At 40.9% G+C, this 19,222-nt stretch overlaps 1 protein-coding gene across 2 annotated transcripts in view; it reads left to right on the top strand.

The window, feature by feature from the left end:
- Positions 1 to 19,222, top strand: part of npr2 (natriuretic peptide receptor 2) — a 162,330-nt gene that overhangs the window by 17,348 nt on the left and 125,760 nt on the right. For both annotated transcript variants that reach the window (XM_020527198.2, XM_048615481.1), the window contains exon 4: positions 9,307 to 9,442. In XM_020527198.2, the coding sequence (XP_020382787.1) occupies positions 9,307 to 9,442 (136 nt within the window). The remainder of the gene's footprint in view (positions 1 to 9,306; positions 9,443 to 19,222) is intronic.

Raw genomic sequence — 19,222 nt, 5'->3', positions numbered from 1 at the left:
CATGTCTGAAGAAGGGTCTAGGCCCGAAACGTCAGCTTTCCTGCTCCTCTGAGGCTGCTTGGCCTGCTGTGTTCATCCAGCTCTATACCTTGTTATCTTTTTTTTCTCCTGATGGACACTGACCTTCCTAATCCAGGAGACTTAATGTTGTTAGCTGGTCTTCTTGGTGATACTTTGTTAAAACAGTACAAAGAACTGATGACATATTCTTGCATTGTCCTTTGCCTTGAAGAATAAAGAACCATGGAGCTGGATTTTACAAGGGGTTTCATAAAGGGTTTCTCTCTGTGAGCTCAAATGAGTTTTCTAACACAACTGGAGAGGCTGCTTAAAAATAGAAATTGCTGGAGAAACTCAGTGGGTCTGGTGGCACCTGTGGAGATAAAGCACAGTTAATGTTTCAGAACTAGTAGTAGCTAGGAAAAGATGGTATATATACTAAAGATGGAATGTGGTTGAGGTGGGGGGGGGGGAGTTAAGGGACTGAGAGCATAGGTAGAGGCAGAACCAAGAAGGGCAGAACAGAGTTGGACGATCAAAGGGGATGAATAATGGTATGCCAGGGAAGGAGAAAAACTTATGATGGGGACCATGAGTAGGGCGAAACTGGGTTGGCTGTACAGAAAGCAGTCCATGTCATGACAGGGACTGGACTGTGGCAGTGAGTAAATGACATGGAAGAAGGTGTTCACGTTTTAAAATTATTGAACTCGATATTGATCCCTGAAGACAGCAGGGTCCCCAAACGGAAAATGACGTGCTGTTCTTCCAGCTTGCACTGAGCCTCACTGGAGTACTGCAGCAAGCCCAAGACAGAGATGTTGGCCGGGGAACAGGGTGCTACATTGAGATTGGCAGGCAACTAGAAGCTCGGGCTCATTTTTGCAGACAGAACATAGGAAAGTGCTTGCCCAGTCTACATTTCATCTCCCCAGTGTAGAGCAGACCACATGGACAGAGTAGACTAGATTGAGTGAGGTGCAGAGGGTAAATCACTTCTGGGATCATAAGCCACCGTTTCCACCACCTCCAGCGAGATGCCATCATCAGACATATATTCTCCTCCCCTCCCTTGTCAGCCTTCCAGAGGGATCATTCCTTCAGGGACATCCTCCTTCACTCCCAACACCCCCCAACAGCCCCACGGCACCTTCCCCTGCAATTGCAGAAGGTGTAACACCTACCCAATCACTTCCTCCCAAATCACTGTCCAAGGGCCCAGATACACTTTCTAGGTGAAGCAGCGATTTATCTGCACTTCACTGGAAGTCAGTTGCTTTATGATTTGCTGTCTCAGTGAGAGTGGTATTGTCAATGGTGCCCTGCACCTGGGCCAGCCAGCTATATTGGCAAAGTGCACTGCCCAGACTGCAGCACTGGAGAAACCTTATTATGGGGGGGAGCAATTTGAGGTGGTGTGACCTGGCACAAATTGCATTGGTTACATTCTTGGTACATACGGGCTCTAGGATTCTAAAACCTCATGCACATCTCCAGTGGATCCTTGGAAGCAGCGTAGTGTACAAAAAAAGGGTTACTGCTGACACCCTGCAGCCTCTGGGATAGGACTGCCACCCTCCTGTTCACGTTATATGTCCTTCTTTAGCAGATATCACAGTGCTGTGCCAGCACATCCTCAGTCTGCGGTGGCTCATCTTGAGGAAATGACATTGAAGACTCTGGGCCTCCTGTCCTTCCTCTGCTTCCTGAGGGGACTGTCTGCTCCAATCACTTCACGTGGAGACTATTTGGCAGTTGCAGAAGGTGGCTGCTGATCCTGAGTTTTCTAACGCAATTGTTCCCTCTCAGTTTGTCTAAGCCTCGACTGTACAGTGATGATAACCCCCTCTGTGACTGAATCCATTGGCCATGCTTCAAGTGAACCTCTGTGGAGAATATTAGAAACAAAATGGCTTGTAGAATCATCGAATCATACAATACAGAAGAAGCCTTTTGGCCCATCGAGTCTATACCACCACAAATACAATAAAACTTACGCCAATCCCACTTTTCCGCACTGGGTCCATCGTCTTGAATGTTATGAAACTTCAAGTGTTCATCTGAGGACTTTTTCAATTTGTGATGTTTCCTCCTCAACTATCTATGTGTCTTAGCCTTCAGCTAAGGGGAACAGCTGCTTTCTATTTATCCTGTCCATGCCCCTCATAATCTGATACAGGTCTATTGGGTCTCCACTACCCCTCCCCAACCTTCTGTGCTCAAAAGAAAATGGCCTGGCTTATCCAGCATATTTTCATAACTGCGATGCTCAATCCCAGTCAACATATTGGTGAATCTTCTCTGCACCCTGTCCAGTGCCCTTTCCTGATGTGAGTGGCTGTGATAGAGTGGCACAGTGGTTAGCACTGCTGCTTCACAGTGCCAGGGACCCGGGTTTGATTCCAGCTTTGGGCGACTCACTGTGTGGAGTTTGCATGCACATTGTCCCTCTGTCTGTGTGGGTTTCCTCCAAGTGCTCTGATTTCTTCCCACAGTCCAAAGCTGTGTGGGTTAGGTGGATTGGCCATGCTAAATTGCCTGTAGTGTCCAGGGATGTGTAAATTAGCTGGATTATCCATGGGAAATGTAGGGTTACTGGTAGGGGCATGGATCTGGGTGGGATGCTCTTTGGAGGGTCGGTATGGATTTGATGGACTGAATGGCTTACTTCCACACTGTAGGGATTCTACGGTTCAGTCAGCATTTACATCACACACATGGGTGGGAGTTTTACACTGTCCTCAGTAGGTTCGTGGAGGATTCCAACCTGGGATGCTTGTATATGGACCTTTGACATAGTAAACCTTATTTCAGTGTACACAGCACAAAGTTGTATTGCACAAACACAGTGAGAGATTGTAAGTGTGGTAGGATTAATGGTGGAACCTTGACCCCACACAACACATTGTCAAGTACTTATAGTTCAAGGTAACAGGAAATCAGTTCCATGTCTACGTGTGGCCTATGGAATCTTGGATTGTCCTTGAGAGCTGTGGCCTGCAGATGACACTTTAAAGGTCACCTGTGATTGTTTCTGCTTCACAGAGATATCTATGGTCAATTTGTAATGGCCAGATACATGGGCAAGATTGCTTGTGGCCAGAATTTGTATTTGACATACAATCAGTCAGTGCATGTGTTTCACATGCAGAATCCTATGATTACAGATATTTTGAAACTGCTGTGCGTAAATGCGTGACTTACACAGCTTGTTTGTATTTGGACATGGAATGTAGATGTCACTGGCTTGACCAGCATTTGTTGCCCATCCCTAATTGGGGACAGTTATGAGTCAACCATAGAAAGTAAGAACTGCACATGCTAGAGTCAGAGATAACACAGTGTGGAGCTGGATGAACACAGCAGGCCAGGCAGCATCAGAGGAGCAGGAAAGCTGATGTTTCGGGTCGGGACCCTTCTTCAGAAATCAGGTTCCTGAAGAAGGGTCTCGACCCGAAACATCAGCTTTCCTGTTCCTCTGATGCTGCCGGCCTGCTGTGTCCCTCCAGCTCCACACTGTGTTACCTAAGAGTCAACCATATTGCTTAAGTCTGGAATCACATGTCGGTTAGACCAGGTAAAAATGGCAGACTTCCTTCTTGAAAAGATATTAGCGAACCAAAAGGATTTTTATAACAATCCACAATGGTTAAATGGTCACCATTAGACTACATTTTTTATTCCATATTTTATTTTCTTGCTATCATGTGATTGAGTTGAATTGGTTGAAAACCAGCATCTGTGATGCTGGCAATATCCAGAGGAGGCTGAGATTGTCCACCCACTCAGCACTTTTGGCTAAAGATTGTTACCAATGCTACAGCCTTATCTTTGCTTTGATGTGCTGGGCTCCCACATCATTGGTCTACAGTCATCTTCCTCACTATCAACCACGAGGCCAGTTTTTTGTGTCATCTGCAAACTTCTTGATCATGATCCCTCCACATAGATCCGACTCATTAATATTTACCGCAAAAATTAAGCATGAGCCCATGGAACCCTTTTTGAAACAGCCTTCTGCCTACAAAATTACTTGTCAATAATTACCATTTGCTTCCTGGCACTGACCCAGTTTTGTACCAAGTTTGCTGCATTCCCTTGGATTCTATGGGCATAATTTTTTTAAGCTGTCTGCCCTTTGGTGCCTTGACAAAAACCTTGTTAAGATCCATGTAGACCAACTGATTGGCCCTTATCCATAATTCATTTCACTTCAAAAATTCGATCAAGTTAATCAGACATGATCTTCCCTTTACATATCCATGCTGATTATTCTTGACTAATCCATGCCTTCTATGTAATAGGCTATTCTATCTGTAAGAATTGATTCCAATTATTTCTCATAGCTTAAGTGAAATGAATTGGTCTGTTATTATTGGTGTATGCCTTTTTTAAAGAACGATACACATTAGTACTCTTCATTCTCTTGTGTCATATCAGTACCCTTTAAGGATTGGAAAATGGTAGAAAGAAATTCCCATCATTTTCTCCCTAGCCTTTTTTTTTAAACAGTTTTATCTTGACCTGGTGATTTATCTAGTTTCAAGAATTTTAATCCTATCTGTACTCCCTTTTTCTAAATGAAGATCATGTCCAATACTTTACACTCCTCCTTAACTACAATGGGCTGAATATTACATACCCTGACATGCTGGTGTTTTTGCTGGGGGTCTACAAAATATAAGGTAGGTCCCAGCCTACCACTGTCCTACCCACCACCAAGCTTGCCCCATATTGAACTAAATAATTAAAGGTCAATTAAATTTATTAAAAGCTCACTCGACCCCAATATAACCCTGACCACACTATAATCCAGTTGGCATGGATAGCAAACAGAATTGAATAAGCCATTCTCTGCAAATTTTTGCAAGTATAGAATGAAGGGATTTGGAGGAAGCCTTTGGAGAATGCCCTTTATGTATATGAGGCACCTTTCCCGAAGATAGTATCCAACTTTCCTTCTTTCCCAAATGGACTTTAAATCCTACTCTCACCACCCCCTCCACCCATTACACCTTACGGGTCTGGGGCTTTCACCCTGGGACTGGTTCCCACGACTGAGCCCTGGTGCTGCCAGGACTGCTGGAGCTCCTGGCCAATCAGATTAGCCACCAACTTCAGAATGTGTGACACCCAGCCTCTAATGGGTAGAAGCCCCTTTCTGCATTCATTTAGCATTACAGCTGCAGGGCAGGCTCTTAACTGGCCACTGACTTCACTAACAGAACAGAGCCCCCATAAATTTTGGCCCAACATTTATCATTTGTGAATGCAAACGCAAAGTATTCATTAAGACTATACCAATATCTTGTTTGTCGATACATACTTCCGTTTTTTATTGGTCTCTTATGAGCACTGCAGGTTTATATGCACGTACAGCAAGTAATTAAGATGGTGAATGGAATACTGTCCTTTATTACAAGAGGAATTGAATACAATAGTAAAGATGTTTATCTTCAGTTTTATGAGGAATTGGTGAAGCCACATTTTGAATTCTGTGAGCAGGTTTGGCTTCCTTATTGACAAAAGTTTGTAAATGTGTTGGAGATATTTCGGAGAATCTTTTCTTGATTCACATTTGGAATGAGTAGATTGTCTAATGATGAAAGATTGGACAGTATGGGCTTATTTTTACTCAAGTTCAGGAAAGTGCCAAATGATTTGATTGATGTTTAAACCCTGAATGCTTTTGACAAGGTGAATGTAGAAAGGAGATTTACTTTTTTGCATGAGTCTAGAAATAGGACTTGAAAAATTAATGGTCATCTTTTTAGAGCAAAGATTGCAATGTTTTTCTCTTAGTGGGTTGTGTGACTTTGCCTCACAAGGAAGGGTCTGAGGAAGTGTCTGTTCTGAGGAAGGGTCACTGGACCCGAAACATTAACTCTGTTTTCTCCTTCACAGATGCTGCCAGACCTGCTGAGCTTTTCCAGCAACTTTGTTTTTGTTGCCTCACAAGGTGTTGGAGTCAAGTCATTCAATATTTTAAGGCAGAGGTAGATAGCTTTTTGTTAGGTGAGCACGTGACAGGTTATTGGGGATGGGTGAAAATGCGAATGTTGGAATGAAATAAAATCAGCCATGACCTTATTGAATGGTGGAGTAGGCTTGAAAGACCAATTGGCCCTTGGTTTGTGAGCTTTTCTTTTCTGCCTAATCTCAACTTGCAAACTCACTGATATCAAGAGGGTTTGAGATTTGCCAACCTACCCTTTTACTTTGTGGGAACGTTTACTGTGGTCTACTTGCAATTTCCTTTTGAAAGTCTCCCACTGCTCTGACACTGATTTACCTTCAAGTAATTGTTCCAATCCACTTTTACGAGATCACTCTGAACCTCGTGAAATTGGCTTGACTCTAGTTTACAATGCTGTCTCCTGTCTATCTTTGATCTTTTTAATAATTATGTTAAAGTAACTGACTTCCAATCGCTACTAGCAAAATACTCTCCCAGTGCCACTCCTTTCACCTGCCCAGCTTTATTTCCTAATAGGAAGTCCCTCAGAACTGTGCTGTCTTTTGTTGGACTTGTTAGACACTAGCCAAAAAAATCTCCAAAATGCTCCTCAAGAATTCTGATCCCTCAATTCCATTAACAATAAAACTCTCCCAGTTAATATTAAAGGAAATAAAATATCTTTCTGCTGTATTAACTTTGTACTTCTAAAAGATTTGCACACATATTTGGTCTTTTATCTCCCTCTGCCTGTTTGGGGGTTTGTAGTTTATTCCCTAGTATTGTGACAGCACTGTGTTTTTCCGTAGCTGAATCCATATGGCTTAATTTGATAATACGATTGATATATCATTCCTCCTCACAGCTGTATTTGTTTCTTTGACTAAAGTTGCCCAAACACCTTTTTTGTAACCCTCTTGATCTCATCTAAAAACCCTATAACCAGGAACATTGAACAGCCACTCCTGTCACTTCTGAGGCCATATTTCTGTGATTGCTATGATATCATACTGTCACATTTCTATCTTGTCATCTGCTTTATTTGCTGTGTGCTTTGCATTATGTTATACTCTTGAGCACTGCCAAACGCTTTTTCCTTATTTTTATAACCGTTGTTTCTTCAACTTTCTGGACTCATCCAATAAATTTCTGCCTTCTATTTTCTTACAGCTCGCTCTTAACTATCTTTTGAAATCCCCAAACAGGCCACTCAGGCAAAGGGCAATTAAGGTGGGCGATAAATACTGCCCAACCAGTGTCACTTAATACAATAAATGAAATAGGATGGCTTTCTCCCTGCAAAGTCGTTGAATATTTTGCTACCTCCACCTCTCTTTTTGTCTTAATTGGATTATTATGTTTGAATTGCTCCAGTGAGGTTTCCAGTCCTGTTGCAGTGATTATCAAATTTGTAGGTGACATCCCATGTGACTGTGATAAAGAGAAACCTTTTCACTTTATCTTTTTCAATCTGTCTGCGGTTTTACATGGTTTATCACACCATGCTCCTCTAACACCACTTCACTCCAGTACAATTGGTGGGACCTGTCCTATCTGGTTCCATTCTTATCAGTCTAACCAGCGTCTTCTCTTTTTGCTCCACATGTTACCTCCATGTCCTTCTTCATCCATACCGATGACCTTTTATATGCTGTCCTTGTGCCATCTTCTGAAAGCATATATTCTGACTGCATCCAACTCTAACCCACTATCACCTACCCCTCTTCCATCATTGCTAAATCATTAAACTGCTTATTCAACACCAGTACGAGATGAGCATAAATTTTCTCCAATTTTTTTTGGGTAATTGATGCCAATGTTTTCAGTCCCTGTTCCCAGTTCCATTTCCCTGCTATTGACTTCACCTCTCTTCATGTCAGCAATCTGAGACCAAACTTATAACCTTTATTTCAGATATGGACCAAAGTTGAGCTATAAATTTTTGCAATCAATGGAAACAGCCATATTGAACTCTGTACAATCACCTGCCTTTGTTCCTATCTCAGATCATCTGCTACTGGAAACATCATTCTCGCCAAAGTGCCCTCGAGACTTGATTATTCAAAAGCATTGCAAGCTGGTCTTTAACATTCTACCCTGTGCAAAGTGAAGCCATCCAAAACTGTGCTATCTACATCTTAACTGATACCAAATTCCCTTTTAACTCATGTACTCAATGATGTCCGTAAGCTCCTGGTCAAGAATTATCATGATCTTAAAATTCTCATCCTTGTTTTCAACTCCTTTTCTACCTCTATAATCTCCCCCAGTCTCACATCCTCTGAACTACCTGTACTTCTCTAATTTTGACCATTTGCGCACCTAATTTAAATTAGTCCCACATTGTAGGAAGTATCTTGAGCTATTTTGAGACACTTTGACTCATACAGGTAAAGGGTTAAAGTCATAGGGTGGCACAAGCATTCATATAAGTATCCTCTCCTGAACAGGAAAGGAACAGATTCTGTGGTCTCAAGGAAAGTAGTAAAAATGGTAAGTAAGGACAGAAACCTGGCCGAACTAAGTTCCACGTCATTTTCTGAGTCAATCCAATCAACACGATTGGCTTTTTGCATAAATTGGAGTTAAGAAGAGCAACTGCAATTAACTACTTTGCATATATTGCACTAGGACCTGCTACCAGGAATATTGCTTGCTCAGCTTGGATGACAGCTAAAGTAATTTCTTCAAATCAGTGCAATACCTGCCTGTGTGTTGGAGATTATTTATAAAGTGCAATACTCCAAAATTAATCTGAATAGTAATTGATAACCACAACTATTTGAACTTCTGGTGTTAATGACTAAATTACTAACCTCATAATCTAATTACGTTGACTTGAAACACAGGGACTTGAGTTCAGATCCCACATGGCACTTTGTGGATTTGAGTTTAGTTTAATAGTAAATTTGGAATAAAAGTGCTACTTTCATTAATAGTCACTGTGAAGTTAACAGACTGTTGTAAAAGCCAAACTGATTGATTATTGTCCCTTAGGGAAGGAAACCAGCTGTCCTTACCCAGTCTGGCATCTATGTCACTTTATATTCAAAGGAATATGGTTGACTCTTTGTGGTGGCAATGCATTAATCCAAGATTTTGAAAGCGCTGAAGGATTTTTGGTCTTGATTTGTTTATTGCACTAAGCAATGCAAACACTGTGTTCTATCTCCAAAGAAATGCTAGATGGTGCCAAACTCTAGGACCCACAACTGTGTTTGAGGCATAGCTGATGAACATTGCCCAGAAATTGCTAAGACCAAGGGCCATTCCCCACCTGTCTTATACTGAGATTATATTTTGTTGTACTGAAAGGCTTAGCTGAAAATGCATTTCTCATGTTTTTACAGGTTAATTTTATTGCTGGTTGTTTTTATGATGGGATCATGCTTTATGCTATTGCTCTGAATGATACAATTGCAGCAGGAGGATCCAAGAAAGATGGACTGGTAATCAGCAAAAACATGAAAAATCGACATTTCCAAGGTATGTTTGCAATTTGTTCTTCATGCTTCAAATTAATATTTTATTGCACTCTTGTTGTCTCTTGTATCATCTTGATTGTCAGATTTGATTCAAAAAGTCTCTATATACATTTTAACTGCACTAAAGATCTTTTAATTGACCATTAATGTGTAATTGGTTAAATTTTCTCTTATTCTATTATTGTTATATCAAATGACCTGACTCTGCTCAAAGTACATATCCCCTGTTTTTGGGGAAGCAAATGGAGTAAAATGGGTTTTAAAAGCCTGTTTTCTTAAGCTTAGTGCTGGAAAATTGCATCTGAATTATCCTTGAAAGAAAAGTACCCTTTACTGTCACCTGAAATCCTGCAGTGCACCCTCTCCAAAGTAACTGTATTTTTCCTGAGGTGTGGTGCTCAGAACTGAATGTAATACACTTGATGAAGTTTGACCAAAGCCCGATAAAACCAAGACTTCTGCTTCTCCTCTTTGTATTCACTCTTGAGATAACTGCAATTACTGTAATCCATTAGCTTTCTTAATTTTTTTTATACTTGTGCAGCCCTCAATCCAGTGTCCTTGCAAACAGCCAACCTTTGACTTTCCATGCATTTTGGTTAAGCTGCCACTATCTGACTTCTATTTTCATTGCCTTTATTCCCATACATTTGATTATTAATTCTTGATAAGGTGCTGTTCCACTTCAGCTCCACTTCCTCTCTCCCAAGATGAAGAAACACAAAGTTGAATATTTATGGGGTAAAACTGACCTTCTTCTCAACTGATAGATATTTTGCAATTGCATTACTGCTTCTCACTGTTCTTAGCTAACACCACTTAGTATTCCAGGATCATCCTGGAAGGTAAAAACAAGCCTAAACCTCTTTACTTGTAACCAGTTGCCTCTTTAAACCCCTCTTCCTTGCAATCTAGGCTCATCTCAAGCATCTGGAAGAGCACTCGTCAAACAAGGCACTAGTCAGATCATAGCTGGAATACTGTAAATCAATTTTGGTACCCTTATCTAAGGAGAGATACACTGGCATTGGAGGCAGTCCACGAAAGGTTCACTAGGTTCGTAGCAGGTATACAGGGACTGCCTAATGAGGAGAGTTTGAGTAGATTTCACATCCTCATTGAAACATAAGAGATTCTTAGAGGATTTGACAGGGTAGATGTCGAAGGGTTGCTTCCCCTTATGGAAGAGGTCTAGAACCAGAGAGAATAATGTCGGAATGAGAGCTTGCGCATTTAAGACAAAGATAGGGAGGAAATCCTTCTTTCAGAGAGTAGTAAATCTGTGGAATTCTTTACAACAGAGGGCAGTTGAGGCTGTGTCACAAATTCAAGGCTGAGATAGACAGATTTTTAATCTGTAAGAGAATCAGGGTGTATGGGAAAAAGGCAGGAAAGTGCAGATGAGGATTATCAAATCAGCCATAATCTTATTGAATAGTGAAGCTGACTCAATGGTCTGAATAGACTCTCTGCTTCTATGTCTTATGATCTTAAGGTACTTTTTCTTCCTGTCAAGCATGGAGACCATCAATGAAACTATCCTCCCCAATTCTTCACTCCTGTTTTGCTTTTCACCCTAACTTCTTGGTTGTTTCCTACATTTTCCAATCCTGCGCCATTATAGGTCCAAGTCTGTCTCCCTCATCTCGAACCCTCGCCATGAGAGCCCTATATGCTCTCCTGATTCACCCCCACACAACTCCCAGGAATTAAACTTGTATTACTAGTTTCTGTGCAAGTCATAATCTTAAATGGTTCCATTTCTCAAGCGAAAGCCTTCATCAAAGCCAAAGTGAAAGCAACATACTGTAAATGTTGGAAGTCTGAAATAAAAGCAGACAATGGTAACAATACTCAGCAGCTCTGGTGACATCTGTAAGAGAAAAAAAGAGTTATCATTTTGAGTTAAATTTGACTCTTTTTCATTGGTAGATCTTTGCCACTCGAAATATGGTTCATTTATGTATTCCTGAGTCTGGCTTCATTGTTTTTCCAAGCTGGATATCTACATTCAATCCTTTCATGTCAAATATGTGCAAATTCTTAAAAAAGTGTGAAGTGGCGTGTGGTGACACTGACTGCCTTTGACATCAAGGCTACATTTGACCAACTAAGGCATTAAGGAGCCCAGGACAAGTAGAGTCAATGGGAATCAGGGGAAAATCTCTTGGCTGGTTGGCATCAAAACCTGGAAAAAAGGGTTCTGGTTTTTGGAGGCCAGTCATCTCAGCACCAGGACATCTCTACAGGAGTTCCTCAGGGTTGCACCCTTGGCCCAACCAATTTTAATTGCTCCATCAATGACCATCCTCCACGATAAGTTTAGAAGTGTAGATGCTTGCTAATGGTTGTAGAAAGTTCAGCAACATTCCTCAGATACTGTGTCAAAATTCAACAAAACCTGGACAATACCCAGGATTGAACTGACGAGTGGCAAGTAACATTCATGCCACACAAGTGCCAGGCAATGACTGTCTCCAACAAGAAAGGATCTATGTTTTAATGAGGTTACATTATTAATAATAAATTGTTATCTATTTTGTTTAAGCTTTAAACTTGGTGATAAAATCTGATATTTGTAAAGTCTGGCTAGGAACATTTGGGCAATTGGTTGGTGAACTTAGTGATAGTGAGGCTGATTTGGAACATTGACATCGTATTCCCTGTGCTCTAGGATAAACAGACACAGCTTGCATGCTGCCAAGGAAGTACCATTGTGATCACCTGATAAAGTTGAAGGCATTGGAACTTGCAACACTTTAGTATTTAGTGCTCCTTCATTAACACTGTTCATCGTGCAAACTGGATTCTCCGTAAGACTAGGCGATGCATTCTCATCTTGAAGACTATTACAGAAATCAAGATATGTTGCAATAAGATTCAAGCACATGGAATAGGTTCATCACCTGGATGCGTTTCCTGGTGAGGAATCTCTGAAGAATAAATAGAGTCATCCTCATTGATATCACCTCGAGAGGATACCATAGAGTGTTCAAACAATCCCATCTCCTAATGCTACATCTTCAGATGAATCAGTGACAATATAAAAATATTTGATGGGATCTACGAAGACAACTGCTGCTAGGATCCCTTGCCAGACTGAACTATTCAATAACAAAATTCTTAGGACTGAAATAAAAATCAAAGTTTTCCACGACCGATTAAAAATCTGCTGAAGTTTCATCATGTTCATATTCATTGATATGGATTTCTTCAGCAACTGGGCCCACTGTACATAGGGATATACTGAGCTGGAGCTGATGCTGCTTAAAATGATTTGAGGTATCTAAGGCGATTGTGTACTTGAGAAAATTCATCTTCTATGCCTCCCAACTAATTGCTCGAATCAGTGCTTCAACTGCATCAAAGAGCCTTGGAAAGGCCAAAAATGTTCAGCTAGTTTGCATACCGCTTGCAGCCACTTCAGGCTATACCTCATTTCAGTCCACTTTGGGTAAGCCATCAAGTTACTACCTTCTGAGCAGATCTTCTGAGGGTCGTCATTCATCATGCCTTGTTGGTCAGTTTTGCCTCGTGGGTCTTCAGACTCGTCTGAGAACAACACACAAGCAAACTTTGACTGCTCCTACTGTGTTTGTTCTAATTCCGGTTTGAGTTCTTTGTATTTTGATACAAGCTCTGGCCAGACCACTTAGTAACTGCTGAATCTTATCCATCATTACTGAGCTGTACAGGATTTAACCTCTTAGTAGAATACTAATACATGACTACTGAGGTCTCAGTACCATCACAGCTTACCTTCAAGGCTCATCTGCATATTCATTAAAACTTATCTGTATAATTGGGATGGCTGTTTATATCACAATCAATATAAAAATATAGCTTGCCAAAACTATATAACAAACTGGTAGCAGAAGTATTATAAAAATATCAAGTGCTGGTGTTTCAAGTCAGTTGTCTCTTCTGGCTGCTTTCAGGAAAAGCTGTGATGTTATATAAAATTGTTATAATTTGTTTTGAAACAGAGGGGACGTCAGTCTGATCACCACAAAACATTACTTACCTCTTCGAACTGGTCAATAATTAGCTTAGAAGAGGATGCTGTTGCAACTTATAAATGTTAATGTTGCGCAATCAGCAATGCTTATCTTGCTGTATTTCTTAATGGCATGGAGTAATGCATCTTAAAACTGAACTCCATAAATATTTAAAATTGTGAGGCATCCAGGAATCTACACTAGAACGTAATGTATTTTATATCCGTGCTTAACCCTCGAAAGACTCATCACATTTGTGACAGCTGCAGTCATTTCCTGTTTATGCAGTAGAGAAATTGTTTATCTTGCTGTAATCTTTATTAACTCAGTAAGCCTTGAGTCATCTCAGCTTTCAAGCTACAGTCACCACGGATACAGTCATGTAGTGTCAATAAAGAGTTGCTAGCTGAGATCGGTGAGTTAGCAGAACCAAGTTGCACTGATGGCTGCCACATGCTGTTTGCTCGTGAACAGCTCAGAAGGAGTTCTGCTGACCATGCAACATCTGAATACTAAATTAATCAGTCATGTAAGGAATTAGCTAAAATTTGAAACTATAGCTGAGAACTTTTAAAACCTGGTTCCCCACAGTTAGGTTGCAAGCTCCTGTTGACGGCCTCAGCTCTGAAATTCAGTTTACTTTACACAGGTTAGACTGCACTGTTTGCATTGATAAACACTGAAACTAGTTTCACATGAAAACAAACTCATTTATACAACTGACCTGTGCAGGAATTATGATTAAATACCTAAAGGCAATTGGTATAAGTTATGACGTTATACCTTGGCACAGTCTAATGAACTTTTTTTATAAGGCCACCATTCTGTTTTTCAAATTGCTTTCATACTTTCCCTCAGCTAGGCCTCCTTGTATTAATCGTTGTGGACAAGCTGAATATATAATCTGCTCTGAATCTGGTCATTAGGGTGTTAAATGTCAGTGGACTTGGCTTCTGCCTTCCTTTCTGCATGGATAAGATCCTTATTTTAATTCATTACTTGTATTCAATAAACTAAGTAGCCAGTATTAGGAGCATTTCCTAAAAGCAAACGTTCAGCCATCCTCATCACTCTGTACTATTGTGTCTTCATGATGCAAACTATCATGCAATCAAAGAGAGAAGATTTAGTCATTTAATTGTACAGACATTTTTCCTGAAAACAACACATTTTATCAAAGCTTTTTGTCTTGCTGTCATAAAGACAATTCATAAGAATGCCAGTTCAAGAGGAAAACCAAAGTTTATCCTGCATGAGAACAGGGAACTAATTCATTGGAAGGTGGACTTTGATAGATAAAGGTGTTGCCATGTAGAATGCACCCTTTTATGCTAATTGACAATTAATTGCCAGGCTTTGTTTAAATTTTAAACCAAGCAGGTTGATTCTGGTTGGTCAGGTCATTGCTCTGAGAAATGAACAGGCAAACAGCTTTCACTTAATTTGTTGGCTTTCCTCTTGAGTAATCAATTTTCTGTTCTGTAATGTATCAAAATATAATTACATAGATTGGGGATTTTTCAGAACTGCTCTCCAACTGTAATTTCATGAGGTATTAAGGCAGAACAACGTTTATGTGTGTAAACAGGCTTCTTCTGCTGCATCTTACATTAGAATAGCTGACTGTAACACAGTCAAATAGAATCAATAATTGGAAATGGAACACATCCTTATCAGAAAAGCAGAATGCCTCAGAATCTCAAATAAAGCAGAATGTGTGAAAACATTAAGCAGGACAGGGAGCAACTGTGGAGAGAAACGCAGATTAAATGGCGACATTTTTGGGTCACCTTTGAAGGTGGGAACAGAAGTAAACATATCAACATGGATGGCATGTCAGTTTCAGACCACCATTCCTGGCAGCACCCATTTTTGGGAAAGACAAATTCCAGACCTGTGAAGAGTGCCCAGCCTGCAAGAGGCAGGCAAGTTAGTATTAAGAATAATAATTCATCTTCATAAGATTGAAACCAAAATGCTGCTGGAAATCCAAATTAAAAACATCTGTTAAGAGAGACAGATTCTTTTATGACTCTTCTTCAGGCCTAAAAGGGGTTGAAAATGGTGTTACAGAGAGCAGGAGGGGAGAGTGAAACAGATTGTAAGGTAGCCCAGAGCAAAACAAAGGCAGTGATAGGGAGCAGTGGAGATGTAAAGTAGATGTAAGTGATAAGGCAAAAATGGCTCCACTCTGCAGAGAAGCAAGTCAACAAGACAAGAATGTGACACAGCTGGAGGGCTGGGGTGGTGGTGCAATTGTGTTGAGCCACCTCTTAGTGCACTGTTATTCCAGCCAGCTCCTTCCCTGAACCTGGTAGCCCTCTTAGTGGACCTCCAGCTTCTCCAGTTGGCTTTAGTTGGACTAAAATCTCATTCCAACTGGCAGCTTATCCAAGCGCAAATATTAAAGTTAATCAGTTTCCACAGACAGGCAGGCTTCTGACCTGAAAACAAATGTGACTCATATTTCCCACCTTGGTGACAAAAAAAACAAATCGGTAGTATTTCAGCATACTGAAATGTCATCAGAAGTAAAAGAAGTCAGTTATCATCAGAAAATGCCTGAATTGATTTCAGGGTAATGCTTTCCTCGAACAATCTGTCTTGATTTCCAAACTCGCAGGGTTTATCCTTTCCAGCACAATATTCATATATTTTCAATGTCCACATGGGTATAGACAATTCTGACACGTGTAGAGATAGTGATGCATTTTGACAGCCTTTGCAATGGACATGGGTCCACCAAAAGCTGGAATGCTTGAGGCTGCTCAAAAATTGATCTAACTTTCCTCATTTCCAATAGACGATGGCATTGGAGCATACTGGTTCCAAAATACACTGCAGCAACTTGCAAATGCTCCTTCTATAGTACCTTCTGAACCCACAGCCTTTGCCACTTAGAGCCAGAAGGTCAGCAGATACATAGGAACACCTCTACCCTCACAAACCCCACACCCAAGTCATACACATTCGGAGTTGGAGCTATATCATGTTCTTTCACTGTCACTGAGTCAAAAGCCTGGCAGTCTCTCCCTAAGAGCACTGTGGATAAACTATTACGATCTTCATGGAGACCAATAAACTAATAACCTAGAAGAACTAAACTTTCTCAATGAAAGAAGCTGAAGGACAAAATTACACTTTTTATAACTTTACTTTAGCAATCAAGTTTTCAATCAATATAATTTCAACGCAATTAAAAGGCAAACTGCATTCAGTAGAAATCATAAATTGCACTTGAATTACCAAGACAATAAAATTGGATCTCAAGGATTTACTGCAAGTCCGTTGTAACATAAATGACATCATTTTCAGCTGCACAGTCCTTCACAACTTCTTTCTTCCTCAGGTAGAGTGCAACTTCTTTACTTCAATTAGGATCTGGCCCATAACTTTCCTTCAGGAATTACTCCATCCAAATTCCACACATACACTTATCACCAAAATGGCCTAATTCTTTTTGTTGTCACGGGTGGGATATGGACATTGTTGGCTGGTGAGCATTTATTACCTTTCCCACTTGCCCTTGTGAAGGTGGTATTGAGCTGCCTTCTTGAGCTGTTGCAGTCAACATGCTGTGGGTTGACCCATAATGCCCTTAGCAAGGGAATTCCAGGATTTTGACCAGTGACAGTAAAGGAAGAGTGATATAATTCCAAGTCAGGATGGTGAGTGGCTTGGAGGGGAACTTGAGATGGTGGTGTTCCCATATATCTGCTGACCTTGTCCTTCCAGACAGAAGTGATTGTAGGTTTGGAAGGTGATGCCAGAGGTGAATTTGGAGTGCTTAATAAGAAGGACAATAAAGTTGAACACTTTTTCTTTATCTCTTTATTTTTCTGCATTTATATTCTATGTTTTGGTTTATTTTTTGGTGTTTTAAGATGGCACCAGAGACTGGTGACACTATACAACATTTCTCACTGTATTTTGTTTTAAATACAAGTGACAATTAATAAATAGATTAAACACTGCTGCTATTAAAAGTCGGTGGTGGAGGGAGTGGACATTTCTGGATGTGGTGCCAATCAAGCAGGCTGCTTTGTCCTGGATGATGTCAAGCTTCTTGAGTGTTGTTGGGGCTGCACTCATCCAGGCAACTGGGGAGTATTCCATCACACTCCTGACTTGTGCCTTGTAGATGATGGACAGGCTTTAGGGAATCAGGAGGTGAGTTACTCGCCGAGCTATTCCTAGCCTCTGACCTGCTCTTGTAGCCACTGTGTTTATGTGGTGAGTCCAGTTGAGTTTCTGGTCAAAGGTAACCCCCAGGATGTTGATAGTGGGGGATTCAGTGATGGTAACACCATTGAATGTCAAGGGACAATGGTTAGAATGGCAGTTATTGAAGACGATCATAACCTGGCATTTGTGTGGCACGAATGTCACTTGCCACTTGTCAGCCCAAGCCTGGATATTGTGCAGATCTTGTTGTATTTGAACATGGACTGCTTCAGTATCTGAGGAGTCACGAATGGTGCTGAACATTGTGCAATCATCGGTGAACATCCCCACCTCTGACCTTATGATGGAGGGAAGATCATTTTCTTTTGCTTTATTTTCCTTTCCTTTTCGTCTTTTTTTCCTTCTTCTCTGTGGCGGATTGGTTGCCAACACTGGCATGGCAGTGAGAGCGGGCCACATGCGAAGTGGCGGATATGGCTTCTCCCGGTGATCAGAAGCAGTGGCAGTGAGGACAATTTTCCTGGTGATCGGGGGGATGGCAGGGATGGTGGGGGACATGGAGGGTTGGGGGTGGTGGCAGCAAGGGCCTGTGGCAGCAGTGAGATAATCGTCCTGCTGTAATGTGGCAATGGTGAACTTTTCACAGTACTCATTTGAGTGCATATGACAATAAAGCTAATTCAATTCAATTCATTGATGAAGCAGCTTTAGATGGTTGGGTGGAGGCCACTAACTGGTTGGGTGTAAGAAAGGGTGGGCTTTTGTCTCAGGAGCATTTCATAATCTGCCAGTGTTATGGCCTACTTGGACTTAGTTGCTCTCTGTTCCTTTAAGTGCATCCTCATTGGGTAGGATATGGAGTTTTCGAACTCCTCAAGGAGAATGGTTTTCATGAAGATTTTCGGAATTGGCTCCTGTCTTGAATACGTATACCCACCAATCAAAATCAAGCTGCTTAAACCTTTCAAATTCCAGGCACATGTGGTCAGACTGTTTTCTGTGGGGATGGAATTTTTGATGGTACACTTCCAGCACTATTTGACATGTACTTAAGACAGCCAATTTTATTGTGTCATAGTGACTGGCTGTTCTCTCTTGTAAGGTGGAAAAAATGTTGTGATCTTGAAAACTTGCACTGCTGTAATAACGAACAATGTTGGATTAAAATAAAAGCAAAGTCCTGCAGATGCTAGAAATCTGAAATAAAAAGTGTTGGAGTACCTCCTCGGCAGGCCTGGAAGTACGAGAAAAGACAGAAACAAAATTAGTATTTTGAGTCTTCTTTAGAACACCATATTAATTCTTCAGTGCCTTATTTGGGAGTGCTAATTGTGACAACATGTCAACAATTCAATCTGTTTCCCATCTGTTCCATTTGTTCCTCCTCCATCTTTATTCAAAAGCTTAGAAACCAGCACTTTTCCAGTCTCTTTCAGTTCCAAAGAGTTCAGATTGAATTTAAAACATTAACTCTCTTTCTTTCCACAGATGATGCCAGGCCCTTCTGAGTTTCTCCACCACATTTTGCTTTTATTCCAGTGTCGAGCTGGCACTTTAACTGCAACCCACTTAAGAGAGATAAAGAAGGCTTCCACCTC

Source organism: Rhincodon typus, chromosome 1 (assembly GCF_021869965.1).
Source record: "Rhincodon typus isolate 14 chromosome 1, sRhiTyp1.1, whole genome shotgun sequence".
NCBI lineage: Eukaryota > Metazoa > Chordata > Chondrichthyes > Orectolobiformes > Rhincodontidae > Rhincodon > Rhincodon typus.
The sequence above is the reverse complement of the archived record's forward strand: the minus strand, read 5'-3'. Positions and strand labels throughout refer to the sequence as shown.